The 20,205-nt window shown below is 44.2% G+C and overlaps 2 protein-coding genes and 1 long non-coding RNA gene across 3 annotated transcripts in view; 2 read left to right on the top strand and 1 right to left on the bottom strand.

Annotated features, from left to right (window-relative positions):
• LOC142202337 (uncharacterized) overlaps positions 1–20,205 on the bottom strand; it is a 652,408-nt gene that overhangs the window by 471,714 nt on the left and 160,489 nt on the right. The gene's annotated exons all lie outside the window — the stretch shown is intronic.
• Positions 180–11,523, top strand: LOC142202320 (olfactory receptor 1500-like). The gene is made up of 3 exons (XM_075272383.1): positions 180–185; positions 914–1,812; positions 11,505–11,523. The coding sequence occupies exons 1-3, from the start codon at positions 180–182 to the stop codon at positions 11,521–11,523; spliced, it is 924 nt and encodes a 307-aa protein (XP_075128484.1).
• LOC142202319 (olfactory receptor 1468-like) lies at positions 11,956–13,826 on the top strand. The gene is made up of 3 exons (XM_075272382.1): positions 11,956–11,985; positions 12,682–13,113; positions 13,359–13,826. The coding sequence occupies exons 1-3, from the start codon at positions 11,956–11,958 to the stop codon at positions 13,824–13,826; spliced, it is 930 nt and encodes a 309-aa protein (XP_075128483.1).

Below are 20,205 nucleotides of genomic sequence, written 5' to 3'. Positions count from 1 at the left end.
GGTGGCCATATTGGTTAGTCCAAGACGAAACTGAAGTTGTTGGGTTTCATTAAAAACTGAACAATTTGGATTATATGGGTTCAGTCTGGTTCATTGCAAACCCATTCACCCATCTTTACCTGCCACAGGACAGAATCGGTCCCAGATAAGGGCCAGGCAGCAGGTAAATACTGGAAAAAATGTGCGTCAGTGGAGTTGTAGAAATTTGCAAATGGTTCGCCATTATTTTGTATTGAGCTTTATAGTAGGCATCTAGAATGTTTTCTACTGGTGGGTCCTCGGCACCCCAGTCTGATACTGGTCAGTATATCAGAAATTCTGTCAGTCTGGAAAGAAAGTCTTGTATTAAGCTCTGCCAGGACTTAGTCCTACTCCCGCATCTCCTCCAGCAGCAGCAAGGAACTTGTCCAAGATGGGTTTTATATAGAGAAGAGCAGAGGTGACCTATTTCACAATCATACATCAGGAGGCAAAACAACCTCCGCCATCTTACTAAGAGGATCCAGTTGGTATCTTATGTTCCTTTTCCAGGAGAGCCCCTTTACAAAGACTGTTTGACTTTTTGTAAAATAACTAATATTGTTTTTTGTATTTTATTAGATCTTAAAGCATGAAAGAATATTTTTTAATTTATTTATTTATTTATTTTTTGTTTTGTATCCTATATTGATCAGAACACTGGAGACTTATCAGACACTAGCAGAAAGATCTCCCGGGAGTGATCCTACCTGGCACCGCAGCCTCATATTACACATAAATATCACCAGTTAATGTCTCACAATTATTAGCTTTATGGCCATGTACACCGACTACACTGCCGCTAACATCATCACCAATATCTCCAGAGAACCGGGAGAAACCGCAAAATATAATAAGAATCTGGAAATGAATCTGCCATCTGTTCTACACACAGGAGAACAATCAGACGGAGGTCAATGAGTTTTTTCTCTTAGGATTTCAAATTATTCACAATTTACGAATTTTCTTCTTCAGTCTTCTCCTGGTGATTTACTGTGGGACAATATGTGGGAACCTCCTGATCATCACCCTGGTGTCCACCAGTAAGATCCTCCACACCCCAATGTACTTCTTCATCTCACAATTCTCCATCAGTGATATTTTGGTGACCACTGATATTGTCCCCAACCTGCTCCACATCCTACTGAATAATGGGGCGGCCATTACTTTCTTTGGTTGCATCACTCAGCTTTATACCTTCAGTGTTGGTGAATCTTTAGAATGTTTTCTCCTCACAGTGATGTCTTATGACAGATATGTGGCCATCTGTAACCCCCTCCGCTATACTTCTATAATGACAAGAGTCCATTGTGTGATTTTAACCATGATATGTTGGTTGTTTGGATTCTCCACTGGCTTGATGCACTTCATAACAACAGCAAAGCTAAACATTTGTGGCTCAAACATTATTGACCATGTATTCTGTGATCTGATTCCCTTGATCGAACTTTCCTGTTCTGACCCTTCCATTGTTCAGTTGGAGATTTATATACTAGGTATTCCAATGTTATTAACTCCGACCATCATCATTGTAATGTCTTATACTTCTATTGTCCGGGCAGTCTTAAGGATCCCATCCAGTACTGGTAGACAGAAAGCCTTCTCCACCTGTAGCTCCCACCTCATTGTGGTCTCCATCTTCTACGGGACTATATTCAGTGTTTATATGGTCCCAACAAAGGGACAAACATCAACCATGAGTAAGATCCTCTCCCTGCTATATACTGTGTTTACTCCTTTTATCAACCCCATTATATACAGTCTGAGGAATAAAGAAGGCCATAAAGAAAATGTGTTAATATTGTCTAATCTTTGGATTTTTTACATATTTTTTTGTGTGTTTTTGGTGATAAATAGGGCTTTATTTTTAAAAAAAGGATCTTTTTTCTTTATTTTATCAGGGTTTTTTTTTAGCTGGTAGGCCAAGCACGATGATAATTCTGTAAATTGTCACTCTTCAACACAATATTAATGTAGAATTTGTTTCCATACAAGGACAACCAGCTGAATAATCCAGGTTCTTTTCTGACTCCCAAGTGCACTCTTTGCTCCTGGCCTATCCTGGAAGGTTTATATATGGTGGAGACATGCTAGGTTTAGGATCCTTATTAGAGATGAGCGAATGGCGTTCGATCGAATTGATATTTGATCGAATATCAGGCCGTTCGAGGTGTTCGATTCCAATCGAACACCAGGTGGCAAACTCACTAAAAATTTGATTCCCCGACAGCGGAGGCAGTGAAAAAAAAAAAAAAAAATCGGAAAAAGGAATTGGCGGCCGGAAACAGATAACCTCCAATTTAGACGAATGGTGGATTTACCATTTGACTTATTTGAGACTGTGAACTATATGAATGTGAGACAGGGACAGATGTACAGGCAGGGTTAGCTAGGGATTACCTTTATTTAGGGGGGAATGTCACTCACACAGCTCTTTGGGGCTCTATCTGGTTGAGATTCCTGTCCGCTTGCGATATGCCCAAGCTGACTTTTTCCCATAGGAATGTATTGGCCAGTGTTGATTGGCCGAATGCCCGTACAGTGGCCAATCAATGCTGGTCAATGCATTTCTATAGTGAGATATAGCAGAGTCCGTGTGATTAGCCCGGCTACTCCAGACACCAGAGATGAAAGAGCTGTGCACTACACCCAACCATCCCTCCAGCTACTCCTTCTGTACTAACATGACTAGCTCAGCTTGGCTATTCCTTAGTACTACTAACACGCTCAGCTCAGCTATTCCTTAGTGTAATAGCCAATCTGAGTGTGTTAGTAGTACTAAGGAATAGCCTAGCTGAGCGTGTTAGTCTGCTGCATATCTGCCAGCTCTCCTACATCTCCTACACATTCAGCTGGCTATTCCTTAGTACTACTAACACGCTCAGCTCGGATATTCCTTAGTGTAATAGCCCAGTTGAGCACGTTAGTAGTACTAAGGAATAGTTAAGCTGAGCATGTTAGTAGTACTAAGGAATAGTCAAGCTGAGCGTGTTAGTCTGCTGCATATCTGCCAGCTCTCCTACATCTCCTACACATTCAGCTGGCTATTCCTTAGTACTACTAACACGCTCAGCTCGGATATTCCTTAGTGTAATAGCCCAGTTGAGCACGTTAGTAGTACTAAGGAATAGTCAAGCTGAGCATGTTAGTAGTACTAAGGAATAGTCAAGCTGAGCATGTTAGTAGTACTAAGGAATAGCCAAGCTGAGCGTGTTAGTCTGCTGCATATCTGCCAGCTCTCCTACATCTCCTACACACTCAGCTTGGCTATTCCTTAGTACTACTGACACGCTCAGCTGGGCTATTCCTTAGTACTACTAACACGCTATTATCAGCAGGAGGGCTTGCTGGAGGCAGTGGTTCCATGACTCCTATGGACCAGGTAAATAGCAAAGTCTTTTAGTAGAAGGAGGACTTGCTGGGGCCAGTAGTTCGACGGCTCCTATGGACCAGGTGGATGGCAAGTCTTTGGTAGCAGGAGGACTTGCTGGTGGTAGTAGTTACAGGTAGCAACCAATTTGGCAGGTGAATAACCAACTTGGAACAGTCAGTTAGAGCTTAAGGAACTTGGTAGAAGACAGGCTTCTGGAACCAATACTTAGGCAACTTGGGTAATCACAACACACATGCTAAATAATCAGAATCAGGAAACCAGGGTAAGTCACAGGCAGGAAACACAAAAAACTCCATCTTGACTGCTGGCAAAAAAGAGTTTAACAAAACAAGATCCTGACACCACCGGTCACTATAATGAAACCTGTAAATATGCATTGGATGAGGTGGCTCCCCCCTCCACTCATAAACTCCCACATAGGAGGCAGCAACCCTGGCACACGCCACAGACACGATTTCTTCAGCGATGCTCTAGGTCTGCCGAACGTCTCTGGAGAAAATCACGCTCACCTGCAGATTTCCTCCACTTCAAATGTATGCTTAAAATGCATAGTTCTGCTCTTTACCTTGCCAAGCAAGACTATTTCACCGCCCTCATCTCTTCTCTCTCCAACAACCCTAAAAGGCTTTTTGAAACTTTTCACTCCTTACTCACACCCAAGGTGTAGACGCCATTCACAGACCTTAGTGCTGATGACCTGGCCACGTATTTCCATGCTAAAATTGATAAGATCCATCAGGAAATAACTGCACAATTCCCAGGTGGCATTGATCCCACCACCTACCATAGCAACAATCCCCTCACCAACCACACTTCAGACTGTCCATTCTCATCTTTTGAACCTGTTACAGAAGAGGAAGTCTCCCAACTACTTTCGTCATCTCGCCTTACAACCTGCAGTAGTAACCCCTTCCCCTCATACCTTCTCCAATCTCTGTCGGCTGCTGTCACGACTTACCTTACTAAAATATTTAACCTCTCTCTCTCTTCTGGAATCTTCCCATCCTCTTTCCAGCATGCTGTTATAACCCCGCTACTGAAAAAACCCTCCCTCGACCCATCCCCTGCTGCTAACTATCGACCCGTCTCTAACCTCCCCTTCATCTCTAAACTCTTGGAACGCCTGGTCTATTCTCGTTTAATCCACTATCTCTCTGCTAACTCTCTGCTTGACCCCTTACAATCTGGTTTCCGCGCTCTGCACTCTACTGAAACGGCTCTCACAAAAGTCTCCAATGATCTCCTAATGGCTAAATCCATTGGTGACTTCTCTCTTCTTATTCTTCTGGACCTCTCTGCAGCTTTTGACACTGTTGACCATTATCTCCTCCTCACTATGCTCCGCTCAGTCGGCCTCAATGACACTGCGCTCTCCTGGTTCTCCTCTTTATCTCTCAGACCGCACATTCAGTGTATCATATTTGCCGGCTCTGTTTCCTCCCCTCTTTCCCTTGCTGTTGGGGTTCCTCAGGGCTCGGTCCTCGGCCCCCTGCTCTTTTCTCTCTACACAGCCCCCATTGGACAAACCATCGCCACATTTGGCTTCAGGTACCATCTTTATGCTGATGACACCCAATTATACACATCTTCCCGTGACATCACCCCTGCAATCATACAGAACACCAGTGACTGTCTCTCTGCTGTCTCAAATATCATGTCCTCACTCTATCTGAAACTAAATCTCTCTAAGACTGAACTACTACTGTTTCCACCATCTAACAGATCTGTCCCTGATATATCCATTGCAGTCTCAGGCCTTACTATAACTCCTAGGCAGCATGCCCGCTGCCTCGGGGTCATATTTGACGAAGACCTTTCCTTCACCCCTCATATTGAATCACTCGCACGTTCATGTCACCTCCACCTCAAAAACATCTCCAGAATACACCCTTTCCTTACCAAAGATACACTAAAGACACTTATTGTCTCTCTGATTCATTCTCGCCTTGACTACTGTAACTCCTTACTAATCGGTCTTCCCCTCACTAAACTCTCCCCTCTACAATCCATTCTGAATGCAGCGGCCAGGCTCATCTATCAGGCTAGATGCTACAGCGAGGCCTCTGGTCTGTGCCGGTCACTACAGCGAGGCCTCCGATCTGTGCCAGTCACTACAGCGAGGCCTCTGGTCTGTGCCAGTCACTACATTGGCTGCCTATTCATTATAGAATAAAATATAAAGTTCTCCCCCTCCCCCACAAGGCTCTCCATAATGCTGCACCTCCCTACATCTCCTCCCTCATCTCTGTCTACCGCCCAACCTGTGTTCTCCGCTCACTCAATGACCTAACACTTACATCCTCTATTATCAGAACCTCCCACGCTCGTATACAAGACTTCTCCCGAGCTGCACCACTTCTCTGGAATGCTCTACCCCGGACAATAAGATTAACTCCCAACTTCTACAGTTTCAAATGCAAACTAAAGACGCATCTTATCAGACCGGCCGATCACATGTCCTAATGTAAACCCTTCTGTACTATAATTAGAATCCCCCAAAATCTAACCCTCCTCTGTCCCCGCTCTCACATTACCCCACATGATATGATGTCATCTCAGGATAACTTTATCTGTCCAAGCTCCATCCACATGTTACATGACATGACTGGTGACGGCTCATAAAGTTTTATGTTTATGTAATGACAGTCACCTCAATTACAGAATTGTCTGACCTCTGCATAAGCAATGCCGCCCCTGCTACCTCTTGTGTCACCCCCTCTACCTCATAGATTGTAAGCTCTTGTGAGCAGGGCCCTCAGTCCCATTGTGTGAAATGACTTTCTTTGTTATGTATCTTTCTGTCTGTACTTGAACCCTACAAATTGTACAGCACTGTGGAATATGTTGGCGCTATAGAAATAAAATGTATTATTATTATTATTATTATTATTATTATTATTATTATTATTATTATTATTAGCTTATACTGATGATTTAAGTAAGAAATATATCAAAACAGAGATGAGAGTGGAATAAACTAGGTAAAAGCAGAGAATGTGATTTATTGGATAGGGAGAGGGTCTAGTCAGGAGGGGCGGGGAAAGCGCAATGGTATTTGTCAGAATAATAAAAGATATTCCAGAGGAGCCATGGTTGTTGGTGAGCATGGTCATCCTGTTTTAATTCCAACAAGGAGATTTTCCATATGATGAGAGTATTTCCTGCAAACAAGACATCATAAAGGGGGGGGGAGAGGTGGACTTCCATAACCTAGGAATAACGGATCTAGCTGCGACTAGTGTGAGGCCGATACGGATGTGTTTTTTAAACTTATGGGGAAAGAGAGAGAAGGAGAGAAGATGATTTATCCTCTAGTTCAACTCAGGTAACCATTGCAATAATGTGCCCGACATCACGCTTTCACCAGAGCTTCTTGCAAGAAGAGATAGTTTTTGCTGAATCTTAAGACCAGATTTGTCTCCAAAACAGTTAACTGTACTCAGGGGTGAACCTGGGCTTTCTGCCACCTGAAGCGGCGTCAGAAAGCCGCCCTCCCCTCCCCCGGAGGAGAGGCGGAGCGGAGGGGGTGGGGTGGGGGTGGTGGTGGTGGTGTCACAATAAAGGGGAGGGGCTGAGTGGAAGGGGGTTGGGTCAATCAGAAAGGGGGCGTGGCCAAGCGGAGCGAGCGGCGTTCGCAGGCAGAGAGCAGGCAGGGAGAGGACCTGCTCTCTGCCTGAGTGTGAAGGGTGGCCACTGGAGCAGCGCTGCATCCAGCAGGGCTGCCCCAATACACCACTCGCTTCCCGTGTTGGGCTGCAGACACGGTGACGCTAAGCCAGTCCAGGACAGCAAAAATTCTGCCCTCCCGTGGCCCTGGCATAGCGCCGCCTGAAGCGGCCGCTTCAGGTCGCCTCATGGGCGGTGCGGCGCTGACTGTACTACATATAAGTGATCCGAAGCAGAAGCCAAATACCAAAACCGCACAGTACAGAAGCAGAGAGTTATGATGAGCAGGTTAACTAAAAAAATAAATAAACAATAACCTGTGGAGCCCAACTGGGCTCTGAACCACAGAACTACCCTGGTGTGAGCTGGACCTGACAGTTAGGGCCTGTTCACACAGGCACAGAGAGGGGGGGGGATTATGCCACAGAATCCGTGTCATAATCCGCCTCCTCACAATGGTGGTCTATGGAGCACGCTAGAATTCCTAGAAGCGACATGACTTTTCTTGAGGCGGATTCCACCTCAGGAAGTCAAAAGAAGTGAAAGGGTGGCAGAAACCATGACCAAAAAATCGCAACACGGTTTTTCACAGTCCATTCACTGCCCGGGAAGAAAAAACCGCCAAGCGTTTTCTGAAGCGGTCTCTACCAAAAACTGCTCCAAAAAATGCTCCAAAAAATGCCTCAAGTTCCAAACACCACTTCCTAATTAGGAAGTAGTTTTTTTCCAGACCAAATTACGCCACACGGTATTCATGTGTGAACTAAGCTTTAGTGTCACTTCCGGGCAACACAACCATCTGGGTAATTCTCCGATAAACTTAAAGAGGCGGCCTCTGCAGCCCAGAGCAGCCGCTAAAGGAATCTAAGTCTAGGTAACAGGCCTGTGCTAGACTGAGACTGTGCGCCCCCAGTTACTTCACTGAGCAACACCCTACAGCAGCTGCCTGCTAAGGCCTATTAGCAAGGTACACAGGCAGAGAGAGGACTAATGGATAAATTAGGGAAGGGAGACCCACTCTCACAAACTTAAAGACACAACACACACACTGCTGCAGGGTCAAACAGGCAAGACACAAATGCAGCTAAGACACCACTAGCTGCACCCACATAGACATTTTTGAAATGAGGCTAGGGCAGCGGGCTGACAAACTTGTCTCCTTAAATGGAGGAAGGGCGGTCCCAATCAGCTAGCCCAGCTGCCTAAGCCGAGCGCTCATGGGCTGACACCACTGTCAGCCATCAGACAGACATCGCCCATCTGCAGCAAAGGAATTAACCCCTGCTAAGAAGCGCTGCCAGCAACAGAGAAAGGGTGACAGCCAGCAAGACACTACAGCAGAGGAACGGACTGCGACCCAACCCCAACAATCATGGTCAACAGCTGACAAGGAAATGAAGAACCAAATCACAAGGCAAAAATTGGTCCTGAAAATCAAACCAATAGTCAAATACAATTTGGAATGCCAGAAAAAAATCGTAAGTCAGAGAGGAATCGAGGAATGGAGCCAGAGGTCAGTATAGGTATGATCAAAGCAAGGTCAACAAACAAACTGGAGTACAAACAAATTTATCAGAAATTCAGGTTTAGAAGGGAATGGTTTATAAAGACCTGCTCAAGCACTGATCAATTAAGACCTGAAAGTCTAGGACAAGCAAGAGAGTAGGGATGAGGTGGAAAGTACCCAGTGAAACCTAAGGCCTGACTGACTTGGGGAGTGGGAGAGAAAAGTTAAATGTAGAGCTGAAGAAAAGTCTGTATTGCCCGATATAAAAGTCATTGGACCATTGTTTGTGAGCAGACAAATGACAGCATCATGGAGTCTACACACACCAAGCACTTTGTGTGTGACATAGGGAAGATCATGAGTAGCTCTGTCTGACCTGTGGTATTTATGAAGCCATGGAAGGACAGTGAGAAGAAGGGAGCATAGTGGAGTGGTGCCACTCAAGGAAGTGCATGGTGACTGCAGCTAAATAGTAATTAATGTGATCTGGGTTGACCAGACTTCCTCTCTGTTTGGGTCTGGTCAAGATATTTTTTTGATAGTCTAATACATTTTGAAGCCCAAAATCAGGAAAAGGTTTTATGGACCATTAAGATAAATTCTTTGGGCAGGTCGATGGGGATTGTTTGCAGGAGGTAGAGAGTCAGGGAGGTAAATTAATGTTCAATAGGTTTATGTGACCCAGCCATGAAAATCCTTTTGTGTCCCAGAGATTTTAGCCAGCTTGGAGGGTACTCAATACAGGGAAAGAGTAAGTAAGTGTTGGATAGATGGCATGGGTGGTGTACTCCCAGGTATTTAATTGCTTCCAGAGACCAGAAAAAGCAAAAGGAGGAGCCTTTGCACCAGCGGCGTTGGTGGGGATAGTAGTACTTGTAATTGCTATAACAGCTATAGATAGCGATTTTGCAGAGTAGAGATGGAATAGTTATCAATGGGTGGGTGATGAAGAGAAAGAGCACTTAGGTCTTGGATTTCTGTATTAAGTCAGATAGCCAGAATATAGGGGAAAGGGAGAAGCCCTTTTGGGTGTCATTGTAGATGGTCAGGAGGGAGGAGAGTGTACTATTAATCCATATTTGGCCTTGTGGAGAGTTGTATAGAGCATACATATGGGTGAGCATAGTGGGGCCCAAACCTATCTAGAGGGTCACATCTAGGAATTTCCAATCCACCCTATCAAAAGCGTTCTCCACATCCAAAGATAGCAGTATCATGGGAGTCTGAGATCGTTGAGCATAAAGGATAGTGGAGAAGGCCTTCAGGGTTTTATTCTGACCCTCCCCGTGTGGGAAAAGGGACAGGGCTGGGGGCTTCACACTTTGGCTTCAGTTCACACTGTGTATCAGCCTAACAAGATTTCTGTGACCATAACTGCATAAACATCAGAAGATGGAGGAGCAGCTAAGATGAGAAGTTGTGCTCCTCCATCATCTTCTAGTAATATTGCAGACATGGTCAGTAATAGGCTGTAATATGTGAATACTCTGGTGGGCTCCTGACCTAAAGGGATTATTGGGAACCAAGACTCACAACCCCTGCAAGAGTGGTATAGTACACTAACATAACTACCTACAGATAGACAATGTACAGAACCTCATGCTCCCCATATAATAAACAAGTAGAATATATATCAAACTACTCAGTTTAGTCTACATAACATTTAGGGACAGAGGCAGGGCTCTACAGTCAGCAGGTTCTTAAAAAAAACCAACCAAACAAACAATAACCTGCAGGGCTTTGAACCGCAGCGCACCCTAGTGTGAACAAGGCCCGACAATTAATGTCTTTTCCGGGCTACAACACCCTCTGGGTAAACAAAGAAACTAAATAGATACGTTCTCTGCAGGACGGAGCAGCCATAAATGAATTATAAAGTCTTGCAGTTATTGCACTGCAAGACGAACACAAACCATGACGGTGTGCTCCCTGTAGCTTACTGGGCCGCACCCGCCACAGTCACCTGCTGTGGAGCACCACAGGTAGCAGCCTGCCTAAGTTAGGAGATTCCCACAATACTAAAGGAAACGATACCCACAATTTTAAGTAAAGGGTGGAGATACTCACTACCTACCTAACTAGGCAGCTTGCTGCCAAAACTAAAGTCTTGCACAGACGTGCACCATATGGAATTTGAGACTAGAGCACCGGGCTGCCCAAACCTCCCTCCTTTAATGGAGGGAAGGTGGTCCTGAACAGCCAGCCCAGGTGCACAAGCCAGGTGCTCATAGGCTGAGACCCCTGTTAGTAAGGAAACTGACCATGCCTATGGGCTGCAATGGAATTAACCCCCTGCTATGCTGGAAAAAGCAGTAACAGCAGAACAGGCTGCAACCCTAATCCCTTGGCCGCACTTGCCGCACAGTCCTAACACTGGGTGACAACTATCCTCCCTCCTGGTCCTGTCTCCTTACTGTCACTGCAGGGCCCCCATCACCAACCTGGTCTAAGACGAGAGTGAGTTTTCTGGCTACTGAGAGGGCCACAGGACAGAGTCAGTCCCAGATAAAGGCCAGGCAGCAGGCAAATACTGGAAAAAATGTGTCTTAGTGTAATTGTAGAAATTTGCAAATGTTGAAGCCAATAATATTTGTATTGAGCTGTATAGTAGGCCTCCTGAATGATTTCTACTAATGGGTTCTAGTCTGATTCAGGTCAGTAGCTCAGAAATCCTGCCAGCGTGATACACACCCTGAACAGAAAGTAGGGTGTCAAGTTCTGCAAGGACTTGGTCCTGCATCACCATGGAACTTGTCCAAGATAGGTTTTACCTAGAGAAGAGCAGGGGTGACCTATTTCAAAATCATACCGTACATCTGGAGGCAAAACAAAACCCAGCATCTTACTAAGAGGAGGCAGCTGGTGTCAGAGGTGGGGACTATACTAATTAAAATTTTTACTTTTTTTGTCCTTTTCCAGGAGAACTCCTTTACGTTGACTGTTACCATCCTCCTTAGCAAAGGGCTGTACCCCTAGATAACGCCCAATCACTGTCACTTTCCATATTACACTATGTAGGACACATCTGCTTGAAGTAGAACGGTAGTAATAAGTTTTCAATGAAGTTTGAGTTAACTGGAAACTTTTGGTAGAATAACTAAAGTTTGTTGTTCATATTCTTAGATCTTAATGCAGAAAAGATTTTTTTTTTTAATCCTCCATTGAGCAGAACACTGGAGTCTTATCCAATAATAGCTGAGAGATCTCCTTGGAGTGATTCTATCTGGATCCTTGCCCTCATTTTGTACATAAATATCACCGTGTAATGGCTGACATTTATTTGCTTTATGGCCATGTACACCGACTACACTGCCGTGTAACATCATCACCAATATCTCCAGAGATCGGGAGAAAAGAATCTAATCAGATGATGAATGCCACGATCAAAGAAATATCTGATGTGAGTGTTGGTAGGTAAATAATCATTACATAATATTTTATTTCAGAATTTAGAAGGAAAAATCGTATTGTTGATATTCAATGTAAAGCTCGTATGGAACGATTGTGGTAATTTTAGTGCAATATTTCATTTATTATGTGTTTATGAAAATGAATCTGAAAATGAATTTAGTAATCAAAGACATATCTGATAGGAGTGTTGGTAGATAAAGCGTTATGTAATGCATCAAAAATATCTCAAAAACTTAATTTAATCTACTTAATCTTTATGTATAAGGATATTGCTGGTAAAGGATTTCTTTTCCTTTCTCATTGAAATTCATAATTTATAAGAAAAGAAAATGTGATAGTAAATATTTACTGTCTCATATTGACTTTTTAGTAAATTGATGTTAATCTTTTTGCAACATAAAAAAATTTTTGAACATGATTGTGTATAATTACCTCTACAGTATACAGGATGTGATAGAATCTGTTCTTTAGGATATTAATAACTTTATAATTATCACATAAAATGTATCAATAAAATACCAACGTATAAAAAGAAACAACAAGATGCAACTATAATAAAAAGTACAAGTTGTGTAAAGGTTAAAAGAATTTTTTCGAAAAGTGTGAAAGTTTATTTTGCTGCATTTCTATATTTTATAAAACACAAATATGTTTAACTTGTATCTGCCATCTGTTCTGCCCACAGGAGAAGAATCGGACGGAGGTCAATGGGTTTTTTTTGTTGGGATTTCAAATTGTTCACCATTTAAGAATTTCTCTCTTCTGTCTTCTCCTGGTGGTTTACTGGGGAACAATATGTGGGAACCTCCTGATCATCACCCTGGTGTCCACCAGTAAGATCCTCCACACCCCAATGTACTTCTTCATCTCACAACTCTCCATCAGTGATATTTTGGTGACCACCGATATTGTCCCCAACCTGCTCCACATCCTACTGAATAATGGGGCGGCCATTACTTTATTTGGTTGTATCACTCAGCTTTATTTTTACAGTTCCAGTGAATCTTTAGAATGTGTATTTCTCACAGTGATGTCCTATGACAGATATGTGGCCATCTGTAACCCCCTCCGTTACACTTCTATAATGACAAGAGTCCATTGTGTGATATTAACCATCATATGTGGCTGTTTATGTGAAAAGGGCCCACATTGTCGATATGGAGTTCTTGGTATCATTGTAACGGTTATGGTGTAACATTGTCCGAAACAGCAAAAAAAATTTTATTGAAAGCACAATTGACATATTTTTAAATAAAATTTTTGCATAAAACAAAATTGTGATTTTTTTACCCAAATATGTTTTGGACTATTTTCTCTATAATTAGTATTGACGATCTGGGCCCTTTTCACGTAAACAGCCACATATGTTGGTTGCTTGGACTTTCCACTGGTTTGATGCACTTCATAACAACAGTAAAGCTAAAGTTTTGTGGCTCATATGTTATTGACCATGTATTCTGTGACCTGATTCCCTTGATAGAACTTTCTTGTTCTGACACTTTCATTTCTCAGTTGGAGATTTATGTATTAGGTATTCCAATTCTATTAACTCCGACCACCATCATTGTAGTATCTTATACTTCTATAGTCCGGGCAGTCTTAAGGATCCCATCCAGTACTGGTAGACAGAAAGTCTTCTCCACCTGTAGCTCCCACCTCATTGTGGTCTCCATATTCTATGGGACTATATTCAGTGTTTATATTCCTCCAATAAAAGGACAAACATCGACCATGAATAAGATCCTCTCCCTGCTATATACTGTGTTTACTCCTTTTGTCAACCCCATTATATACAGTCTGAGGAATAAAGATATTAAGAAAGCCATTTAAAAAAAAAGCGTTAATATTGTCTAATCTTTGGATTTTTCAAATATTTTTTGTCTGTTTTTGGTGATAAATAGGGCTTTATTATTATTATTTTTTTAAATGGATCTTTTTTTTTTCTTTATTTTATCAGTTATTATTATTATTATTATTATTATTATTATTATTATTATTATTATTATTATTATTATTATTATTATTATTATTATTATTATTATTTTAAGCTTGCAGGCCAGGCATGATGATAATTCTGTAAATTGTCACTGTTCAACACAATAATAGTGTGGCATTTGTTCCCATACAGGGACAACCAGCTGAATAATCTTTTTTTTTTTTTTTTCCCCCCTCAATCCTCCTGGCCTATCCTGGAAGGTTTGTAAATGGTGGAGACACGCTAGGTTTAGGAAGCTTATCAATTTTCTCTGTAACAAATGAATCTTCACCTAGGAATAGGGTTCAGCGATTGGGATCGGGAAAGATTGGATTCTGATTGGCAATCGAGCAAATTTCACGATCGCGATCGGCTGGAAAATGATCGAAAATCGGATTTTAAAATTCATTCTGAGATCTCAAGATTGGCTCAACCCTACCAAGGAATACTTCACCTGTACCCATTTTTCGCCCTAACCAGGGCTTTCTGAATTTGTCAGGTTTTCCATTTATTGAGATCATTAACCACAAATAATCCTATACAGTCCTATGAAAAAGTTTGGGCACCCATATTAATCTTAATCATTTTTAGTTCTAAATATTTTGGTGTTTGCAGCAGCCATTTCAGTTTGATATATCTAATAACTGATGGACACAGTAATATTTCAGGATTGAAATGAGGTTTATTGTACTAACAGAAAATGTGCAATATGCAATAAACCAAAATTTGACCGGTGCAAAAGTCTGGGCACCTCAACAGAAAAGTGACATTAATATTTAGTAGATCCTCCTTTTGCAGAGATAACAGCCTCTAGTCGCTTCCTGTAGCTTTTAATCAGTTCCTGGATCCTGGATGAAGGGATTTTGGACCATTTCTTTCTACAAAACAATTCAAGTTCAGTTAAGTTAGATGGTCGCCGAGCATGGACAGCCCGCTTCCAATCATCCCACAGATGTTCAATGATATTCAGGTCTGGGGACTGGGATGGCCATTCCAGAACATTGTAATTGTTCCTCTGCATGAATGCCTGAGGATTTGGAGCGGTGTTTTGGATCATTGTCTTGCTGAAATATCCATCCCCGGCGTAACTTCAACTTCGTCACTGATTCTTGAACATTATTCTCAAGAATCTGCTGATACTGAGTGGAATCCATGTGACCCTCAACTTTAACAAGATTCCCGATGCCGGCATTGGCCACACAGCCCCAAAGCATGATGGAACCTCCACCAAATTTTACAGTGGGTAGCATGTGTTTTTCGTGTAATGCTGGGTTTTTTGGATGCCATGCATAACGCCTTTTTGTATGACCAAAAAACTCAATCTTTGTTTCATCAGTCCACAGGACCTTCTTCCAAAATGAAGCTGGCTTGTCCAAATGTGCTTTTTCATACCTCAGGTGACTCTATTTGTGGCGTACGTGCAGAAACGGCTTCTTTCTCATCACTCTCCCATACAGCTTCTCCTTGTGCAAAGTGCGCTGTATAGTTGACCGATGCACAGTGACACCATCTGCAGCAAGATGATGCTGCAGCTCTTTGGAGGTGTCTGTGGATTGTCCTTGACTGTTCTCACCATTCTTCTTCTCTGCCTTTCTGATATTTTTCTTGGCCCGCCACTTCTGGGCTTAACAAGAACTGTCCCTGTGGTCTTCCATTTCCTTACTATGTTCCTCACAGTGGAAACTGACAGGTTAAATCTCTGAGACAACTTTTTGTATCCTTCCCCTGAACAACTATGTTGAACAATCTTTGTTTTCAGATCATTTGAGAGTTGTTTTGAGTAGCCCATGATGCCACTCTTCAGAGGAGATTCAAATAGTAGAACAACTTGCAATTGGCCACCTTAAATACCTTTTCTCATGATTGGATACACCTGGCTATGAAGTTCAAAGCTCAGTGAGGTTACAAAAACAATTTTGTGCTTCAGTAAGTCAGTAAAAAGTAGTTAGGAGTATTCAAATCAATAAAATGATAAGGGTGCCCATACTTTTGCACCGGTCAAATTTTGGTTTAATGCATGTTGCACATTTTCTGTTAGTACAATAAACCTCATTTCACTCCTGAAATATTACTGTGTCCATCAGTTATTAGATATATCAAACTGAAATGGCTGCTGCAAACACCAAAATATTTAGAACTAAAAATGATTAAGATTAATAGGGGTGCCCAAACTTTTTCATAGGACTGTAATTATTGCTACTTGAGAGAATGTGTCTCTACAGGGCTACAGACAGAAGTTCCGTCTTCTTCGTACAGTGAATTGAATGCCCAACCTTCTGCCGATAAATTAGATTTATGACAACCTCGAAAAGGCCCTTAGAGACCACCATGACTCGGGCTCTGTGACATGACTATTGCACATTCATTAGCCGGCAGGTCACCATTATGGAATCATCTTTGAAAATTCTGCATAGGACGTACAGTATATGTTTCCAGCCATACTACATTGTATTTACCATGCGGTCACACATCTGTGATTCAGAGATTGTAATATTAATGGAGACACTCTCCATATTTTTTGGCCCTTCCCCTTGGTTCGCTTCTTTAGGCTATTCATCCAGAGAATGGTGCAGCGACTTTTAAGGAAGTCCTTCCACTAACTGCATCAGTTTTCTTACTTGGCCTCAAACCAGACAATCTTAGATCTCCCCAATACAAACTATTCCAATATATTTTAATGTCTGTGAAAAGCCATAAAGCCTCCAATTGCAGAAGAACAAGAATTTCTATTTCTGCTGTCAAGAGATATGTTGATGTATGCTGTGTGAAAAGTTTAAGTGTCAGGATTTGGGGACTCTGCGGCCTTCCTGCTATGCGGTGCATGCCCCGGAGACATGTCAGAGACCCCTCTGGATATATTTGGTACATTGAGGGGTGAAGTTGTCTCCTTGGTGCCTGTTTGACTGTCATACCGTTTGGCCAGTCACTCCTTTCTGTGAAGGGTGGTGTTTGTATCTCTGCTTCTATTTAGGTCCCCTCCCCCATGTCCATGTGCCTGCTACAGCATTCAAGACTTGTTTGCAACTTCCAAGTTCTCTATACCTTTATCTGTACACTTGCTACAGCCCTTAAGCTTTGCTTTCCCTTACCCGTCCTGTTCCCTGTCTGTTTAGTTTCCTTGTTTATGTTTGTATTCTATTACTCACTAGAGATGAGCGAACAGTGTTCTATGGAACTCATGTTCGATCGGATATTAGGCTGTTCGGCATGTTCGAATCGAATCGAACACCGCGTGGTAAAGTGCGCCATTACTCGATTCCCCTCCCACCTTCCCTGGCGCCTTTTTTGCTCCAATAACAGCGCAGGGTAGGTGGGACAGGAACTACGACACCGGTGACGTTGAGAAAAGTAGGCAAAACCCATTGGCTGCCGAAAACATGTGACCTCTAATTTAAAAGAACAGCGCCGCCCAGGTTCGCGTCATTCTGAGCTTGCAATTCACCGAGGACGGAGGTTTCCGTCCAGTTAGCTAGGGCTTAGATTCTGGGTAGGCAGGGACAGGCTAGGATAGGAAGGAGAAGACAACCAACAGCTCTTATAAGAGCTAAATTCCAGGGAGAAGCTTGTCAGTGTAACGTGGCACTGACGGGCTCAATCGCCGCAACCCAGCTTTCCCAGGATCCTGAATGGAATACACTGTCAGTGTATTCCCGTATACCCGATATATACCCCCGATACCCGTTCCAACGGTGTGCCCCCCCACCTTCACCCCAGAAATACCCTGCAAGTCCCCTAGCAATAGAATTGGGGCTATATACACCCACTATTTTTACTACTGGTATACAGTGCCATTGTCTGACTGGGAATTCAAAGAATATATTGGGGTTATAAATACCCTCATTTCTTGCTACTGCCATATAGTGCCAGTTTCTGACTGGGAATTCAAAGAATATATTGGGGTTATAAATACCCTCATTTCTTGCTACTGCCATATAGTGCCAGTTTCTGACTGGTAATTCAAAGAATATATTGGGGTTACGTGCACCCACAATTTTTACTACTGGTATACAGTGCCAGTGTCTGACTGGGAATTCAAAGAATATATTGGGGTTATAAATACCCTCATTTCTTGCTACTGCCATATAGTGCCAGTTTCTGACTGGGAATTCAAAGAATATATTGGGGTTACGTGCACCCACAATTTTTGCTACTGGTATATAGTGCCAATTTCTAACTGGGAATTCAAAATGCTCAAGGCTCCCGGAAAGGGACGTGGACGAGGCCGTGGACGAGGTCGGGGGAATGGTTCTGGGGAGCAAGGTAGCAGTGAAGCCACAGGGCGTCCCGTGCCTACTCCTGTGGGGCAGCAAGCATTGCGCCACTCCACAGTGCCAGGGTTGCTTGCCACATTAACTAAACTGCAGGGTACAAACCTTAGTAGGCCCGAGAACCAGGAACAGGTCTTGCAATGGCTGTCAGAGAACGCTTACAGCACATTGTCCAGCAGCCAGTCAGACTCTGCCTCCTCTCCTCCTATTACCCAACAGTCTTGTCTTCCTTCCTCCCAAAATTCCGAAGCTTTACAGAACAATAACCCAAACTGTCCCTGCTCCCCAGAGCTGTTCTCCGCTCCTTTCATTGTCCCTCAACCTGCCTCTCCACGTCACGATTCCACGAACCTAACAGAGGAGCATCTGTGTCCAGATGCTCAAACACTAGAGTCTCCTCCATCTCCGTTCGATTTGGTGGTGGATGACCAGCAACCCACCCTCATCGACGATGATGTGACGCAGTTGCCGTCAGGGCATCCAGTTGACCGGCGCATTGTGCAGGAGGAGGAGATGAGACAGGAGTTGGAAGAGGAAGTGGTGGATGATGAGGACACTGACCCAACCTGGACAGGGGGGATGTCAAGCGGGGAAAGTAGTGTGGATGTTGAGGCAAGTGCAGCACCAAAAAGGGTAGCTAGAGGCAGAGGCAGAGGTCAGCAGCTTAGGCGAAGCCAGGCCACACCCGGAATCTCCCAAGATGTTCCAGTTCGTACCCAGCCCCGAAAAACTCCCACCTCGAGGGCACGTTTCTCGAAGGTGTGGAGTTTTTTCAAGGAATGCGCCGAGGACAGATATAGTGTTGTCTGCACAATTTGCCTCTCGAAATTGATTAGGGGCTCTGAGAAGAGCAACCTGTCCACCACTTCAATGCGCCGTCATTTGGAATCCAAGCACTGGAATCAGTGGCAGGCAGCAACGGCAGGACAAAGGCCGCCTGCCGTTCACGCCACTGCCACTGCCTCTGCCACTGCCTCTGCCTCTGCCACTGCCACTGCTGACTGTGCTGGCGATGCACTCCAGAGGACAAGCCAGGACACCACTTCATCTGCCTCCGCCACTTTGTTGACTTCTCCCTCATCCTCCCCTGTTCCTGTCTTATCTCCTTCTCCTGCACCATCAAAGGCACCATCAGGCGCTTCTTTACAACAACCCACCATCTCTCAGACATTGGAGCGGCGGCAGAAATACACTGCTAACCACCCACACGCGCAAGCCTTGAACGCCAACATCGCTAAACTGCTGGCCCAGGAGATGTTGGCGTTCCGGCTTGTTGAAACTCCCGCCTTCCTGGACCTGATGGCAACTGCGGCACCTCGCTATGCCGTCCCTAGCCGTCACTACTTCTCCCGGTGTGCCGTCCCCGCCTTGCACCAGCACGTGTCACTCAACATCAGGCGGGCCCTTAGTTCCGCGCTTTGCACAAAGGTCCACTTGACCACCGACGCGTGGACAAGTGCATGCGGACAGGGACGCTACATTTCACTGACGGCACACTGGGTGAATGTAGTTGAGGCTGGGACTGCTTCCCAAACTGGCCCGGTGTACCTCGTCTCCCCGCCTAACATTCCTGGCAGGGACACGAGAAGAACACCCCCCTCCTCCTCCTCCTCTACCGCCTCCTCCTCCGCCACCGCCTCCTCCTCCACCACCGCCTCCTCCTCCGCTGTTAGATTGACCCCAGCTACGAGTTGGAAACGTTGCAGCACTGGCGTTGGTAGACGTCAGCAGGCTGTGCTGAAGCTGATCAGCTTGGGGGACAGACAGCACACTGCCTCCGAGGTGAGGGATGCCCTCCTCGATGAGACGGCAATATGGTTTGAGCCGCTGCACCTGGGCCCAGGCATGGTCGTTTGTGATAACGGCCGGAACCTGGTAGCAGCTCTGGAGCTTGCCGGACTCCAACATGTTCCATGCCTGGCCCACGTCTTCAACCTAGTGGTGCAACGTTTCCTAAAGAGCTACC

Source organism: Leptodactylus fuscus, chromosome 5 (assembly GCF_031893055.1).
Source record: "Leptodactylus fuscus isolate aLepFus1 chromosome 5, aLepFus1.hap2, whole genome shotgun sequence".
Classification (NCBI taxonomy): domain Eukaryota; kingdom Metazoa; phylum Chordata; class Amphibia; order Anura; family Leptodactylidae; genus Leptodactylus; species Leptodactylus fuscus.
Note: the sequence above shows the minus strand (reverse complement) of the source record. Positions and strands in the feature narration are given on the sequence as shown.